The 5,851-nt window shown below is 36.5% G+C and overlaps 1 protein-coding gene across 7 annotated transcripts in view; it reads left to right on the forward strand.

Annotated features, from left to right (window-relative positions):
• Positions 1 to 5,298, forward strand: part of LOC106874140 (uncharacterized) — a 49,746-nt gene extending 44,448 nt beyond the window's left edge. For all 7 annotated transcript variants that reach the window (XM_052975755.1, XM_052975752.1, XM_052975753.1 and 4 more), the window contains one exon: positions 3,898 to 5,298. In XM_052975755.1, the coding sequence (XP_052831715.1) occupies positions 3,898 to 4,059 (162 nt within the window). In that variant the 3' untranslated portion in view covers positions 4,060 to 5,298. The remainder of the gene's footprint in view (positions 1 to 3,897) is intronic.
• Positions 5,299 to 5,851: the final 553 nt, after the last annotated feature.

Here is a 5,851-nt window from a genome sequence, read left to right on the forward strand (position 1 = left end):
GTTTGTCTTAATAAGGTAAAGAGCATTTTTGATGATATTATGGTTTAGCATTTAAAAAATTCTTTTTTGTCTTAGGTCAGTGTTATTTCCTATTTGCTTCTATCTAGAAATCAAAGGAAATGACTACCATTCCCTTCAAACTTTGCTTTGTGACTTAGACTTCAATGTTTTAAAACTGACCTATTTTCCATTACATTTCAGACAGATTCAGCTCTGAGTTGCTGAAGCAGAAATAGCGTTATAGCAAATATTCTGCTCAATACCACAGACTTGCTGTGTCATTTGCTTGACCTTAACTACTCAAGCATGTCCCTTAGTGGCTAATAATATGTGCATCTCAGATCATGATCAGGACTAGTGAGGAAGCATCATAACGATATGTTGAAAGGGATTCTTCAGAGTTTGAATAAATATAACAAACGCAGAGTTTGAAGGAAATATTAGCCATTTTTCATAATTTCTAGGGGCAAGCAAACAGGAAATAACAGTTGCTACCCAAGGAAAAAAATCATGTTACACAGTGTTACCTATTTACTTAAATACTTAGACCCTTCACTCCCTACAGAGCATAGAATGGTCGATCAGGGACTTTTCTCCACTGTTCCAAATTTGTCACTGGGAAAAAACCAATTCCTCACTTCATTATATAACCACAACAGTAATTAAAAACAGTTCTGTTGTTGATTACAACTTTGAATAATTCTGTAAAGCATTGCCTGCTGGTGGACTTGACTCAGAGTGTTGTATGGCATCATTGCCAAAATCTTTCAGCTCATAGTCTGACATCATCATCATCATCATCATCATCGTTTAATGTCTGCCTTCCATGCTAGCATGGGTTGGACGATTTGACTGAGGACCGGCGAACCAGATGGCTGCACCAGGCTCCAATCTGATCTGGCAGAGTTTCTACAGCTGGATGCCCTTCCTCACACCAACCACCCTGAGAGTGTAGTAGGTGCTTTTACATGCCACCGGCATGAAAGCCAATTAGGCGGTACTGGCAACATTATGTTATACAGGTGTAGGAGTGGCTATGTGGTAAGTAGCTTGCTTACCAACCACATAGTTCTGAGTTGAGTCTCACTGCATGGCACCTTGGGCAAGTGTCTTCTATTATAGCCTCAGGCCGACCAAAGCCTTATGAGTGGATTTGGTGGATGGAAACTGAAAGAAGCCTGTCGTATATGTGTATGTGTTTGTTTGTTTCCCCACCATCACATTAATTATTTACTTCTATTAATTATTTCTATTAATTATTTACTTCTTTAAGATCTTTAAAAAAGGATTCTCTTAAAATTTTAATTCCAGGGAATTGGTGCTCCATTCGGGGCTGTTGTAGCTGGCACGGAATCTTTCATCAAAAAGTTGGTATCAATTGGTATTGTTATTTATTCTATTGTTTTGTTTCAGTCATTTGACTGTGGCCATGCTGGAGCACCACCTTAAGGGTGTTTCTAGTCGAAGAAACTGAATCCCAGGACTTATTCTTTGTAAGCCTAGTACTTATTCTATCGGTGTCTTTTGCCGAACTGCTAAGTTACAGGGACATAAACACACCAACATCGGCTGTCAAGTGATGGTGGTGGGGAACAAACACAGACACAAGCACACAAATATATACATCCCAGAGAGTGAGAGGGGGATATATATATAAGACGGGCTTCTTTCAGTTTCCATCTACCAAATCCACTCACAAGGCTTTAGTCAGCCCTAGGCTATGGTAGAAGACACTTGCCCAAGATGCCATGCACCATCTTATTCATCATCATCTTATTCATCATCATCATCATCATCATCATATATCATCATTATCATTCATCATCCTCGTCATCATCATCATTCATCATTCATCATCGGCATCATCATCACCCTCATATATCATCATCATCATCAATCCTTGGATATTACTGTCCTGAGTTGTAGGACTCACCAGGCCAGATCCCAGCTTTCTATGGCACATAAGTGACCAAGGTCCAAGCATTTCCCTTGAATGGCTTGCCAGTCCATCACAGGGTACCAGGAACAATGTGAAATGAAGTGTTTTGCTCGAGGACACAACACACCTCCTGGTCTGGGAATCGAAACTACGACCTTCCTATCATGAGTCCAACACCCTAACCATTAGACCATGAAACTTCACTAAGCGAAGTAGAACAGAATGAAACAAAGAGTTTAGCTAAAAAACACCTAAGTCCCACCTTGTCTGCGAATTGAATTTCTGTGCATACCCACAGCCAAAGCATTGGAGAGATAATTGCTAATTAGTGGTTCATTTTCTAGATTCGTTAAACCAAACCAATAAAGATACAACCCACAATTAAAACTGACACTTAATTATTCGGTGGTCATAAGTGAAATTGTGATTAATTCTTATAATTAATTTTTTTTATAACCAGAGCCAAACCATGTCGTGCGGCCCTTGGGGGTGATGTCTTTAAACTGGGAATAGAGGCAGCTGCAGCGTTGTGTGGTTTAGAGAGACCAGAAGAAAACATTCAGAAGGACCATATTCTTGCAAAGAGACTGGTCAATGGTAAATACACTCTATTGTCATTTGTTTTGTTGTTGTTGTTGTTGGTGGTGGTGGTGGTGGTGGTTCTAATTTGTCTATGATGATGATGATGATGATGAGTAGATTTAGATTTTTGTAGTCATCAGGATATCATCCATCCAGCCAAGTCAAGTAGCTGGCCACAGACCAACGTAAACTTTCCACACAAGAGTGGCTCAATTGAGTGATAAGACATGGATGGCTGGCTTGGTCACATCAGTGAAATCTTTAACTTACACTATAATGCTTGATTAATTCAAAACAACAGGGATTAATAAACATTACATTTGATCGAGTAATCCGAAGAATGCTAAAGGGATAAACCAGTCGTATCCAGCCCAGATATTCCACCTGTTTTATGCTACAGCTGGTCAGATCTAGCCTCTCATATCAAACCTACAGCATCGTCATTTTAAAACTAGACAATCACCTCATCAAAATCCCAAACCTACAAGATAATCCCTAATTAATCCAAAACAATGTGAATAAATAAGCATTACTTTTGACGAAGTAATCTGAAAGCTAAATGGTTGATTTATTTCATGAATTATTTCCATTATTTTTATTACTTAATTAATAATCATTTTTTATTTAATTTTTTTAATTCGTGAATTGTTTCTCTTTTTCTCGGTTTCAGGTCTGAAAAATCTTTCTTCTTCAATGGTGACAATAGAGCCAGAGGAAGTCCAAACTAATCTCATTCTTATTAAAATCGATAAAGAAATGTCTTTCATCACAAACTTAAAAGAACGCTTAATGACGGTATGAAAATAAATCCCTAATTTATTTATCCATTTCATTCTGCAGAAAGTAAAGCCACAAGTTTAAATAAAGTATTCATAAAGACAGAAAACTATTAATGAAACTAATAACCTGGTATATAATGTACATATATTAATGTATACATACCTCTAATTGTAGTTCATCCTAAGCAAGAAACCTGTTCTCCACTGGCCCCTTCTTTCATATTTTTACCCAACTTTTACCCCCCCCCCATATCCAAGTATAATGTTACCTCTTTGGGGTTCTTAGTCTTGCAAGCTACATGGCAACCTCACTAGTGCTGGCGACACAAGAATGCCAACCGCTTTATATGCTGTAAAGTAATTGGAATTAGGAAGGATAGAGAAACTATGCTGAAGCAGACACTGGAGGCAGGATACAGTCCTTGGACCCAGCGGATTCTGTTAAACTATCCAACCCATGTATTTAATAATAATGATGATGAAAGCTATAGTGATACCGTAGATGGTGATGATCATTACAAATAATAAGCCTTTCAATATATTTACTTCATTTCTGTTTTTTATCTTTTTTTTTTTATTTTCTTATTTTTTAAACAGACCACAGAAGCTGAAGTGAAGGAATTGGGTAAGGAAATCCATGTGGGTTGTAAACTTTTAGGTAAAGATATTCGGTTTGCAATTTGCTGTAATATAAACGAAGAAGACATAGATGATGCCATCAAGAAAGTCTGTTATGTTTTTAATGAAATTCATTTCTGAAAGAATTAAAGTGTAGTTACATTTTATAGCTATATATATATATATATATATATTGGAAGGTTTGGAGGTGATGTACAGGAATTATATATTAGAAAAAGTAATAAGGTGCTCAGATATCTGGATGGTTGTACATTTACAGATTTTTATTAATATGTCACATGTTTTATAAATATTAACATTTGCACCTATTCTTGTAGGCTTTTTCAAATATTTGAAAAACCTACAAGAATATATATATTTATATGTATGTATGTGTGTGTGTATCAGGAAAAAAATGGCACGATCAGGCTCTTCGATCACATGATCACAATAGTACCAACTATAAGCACACATGTGCAGAAGGCAGTGTGACAATAATAAAGATATGTTATTCTGAAAGTGTAGATAATTTTTGACTTCCCCTTGTATATATATAGTTTACATTTCCATTAAGGTAAGATCAACAAAAAACGTACTCCATCTGGTGACAGATAAACATTGTTTAAAGTACACAGTAAATAGTTATGAGTCACTAATACTTTCATACATTGAAGATAACCTGCCTAGACAATAACTTCAATGTATGAAACTACTAAAGTAAAGATACCATTTCAGTTCACGCTGATTCATGAGGGCTGGTTTCCTGGTTTTCAGGGCATATAAATTCCCCACCTGCATGGGGCACCTGTCCATCTCAGGCTTAATCATTTGTGCCAACTGAGTGGACTAGAGTAACGTGAAATGAAGTGTTTTGCTCAAGAACACAACACATTGCCTGGTTCAGGAAACAAACCCCAAATCTTATGATCATGACTCCATCACCCTAACCACTAAGCTACATACCTCCACTAGGAAGCTATTTCTTGCTCATAATTATAAACTGTGTACATTAAACAGTATATATACAGGGTGGCCCAAAAGTAGGTTTACAGTTATTCAACTATCTCTTTTCATATATTAACAGTTTAGATCTTAATTATAAAAAAAAAATATGAAACAATTATTCAATGCTGATTTAGTTAATTTTGTCAAGCTCCCTTTTCAGTTTGTAAGATAGAAATTTAAATGTAATAAAATGTTTTAAAAGAAACTTACAATGCCTACGCGATAACTGTAGACCTACTTTTGGGCCACCCTGTATATATACACATTTTTTTTATAGTTATCAGTTTATCAGCACTGTGCCCTTGGTACACTTTATCTTCTTGTTTTAATTGAACAAATTGGTTTTATCAAGAATAATAAACTACATTTGAATAATCTCTTGTTTCTTTTTTCTTCATTGTTATAATTGATTAAGTAAATAAGTGACAGCATCATACAATTAAATGTCCTTCATTTCTGATGTTCTGTGAAAAACAAACATACCTGGTCATGAGGAAATATTACCTTTCCTGGAAACAAGTGAGGGCTGGTGACCGGAAGAGCATCCAATCATAGAAAATTACATCTCGGCAAAAACCTGCTAAAACACATGAACCCACAGCGTGGCGCCTTGATCAAGTGTCTTCTACTATAGCCTCAGGCCAATCAAAGCCTTGCGAGTGGATTTAGTAGATGGAAACTGAAAGAAGCCTGTCGTATATATGTGTATATGTATATATATATATATGTGTGTTTGTGTGTCTGTGTTTGTTCCCCCACCATCGCTTGACAACCGATGCTGGTGTGTTTACGTCCCCGTAACTTAGCGGTTCGGCAAAAGAGACCGGTAGAATAAGTACTAGGCTTCCAAAGAATAGGTCCTGGGGTCGATTTGCTCGATTAAAGGCGTCAAATGACTGAAACAAGTAAAAGAGTATATGTGTGTGTA

Source organism: Octopus bimaculoides, chromosome 22 (assembly GCF_001194135.2).
Source record: "Octopus bimaculoides isolate UCB-OBI-ISO-001 chromosome 22, ASM119413v2, whole genome shotgun sequence".
NCBI lineage: Eukaryota > Metazoa > Mollusca > Cephalopoda > Octopoda > Octopodidae > Octopus > Octopus bimaculoides.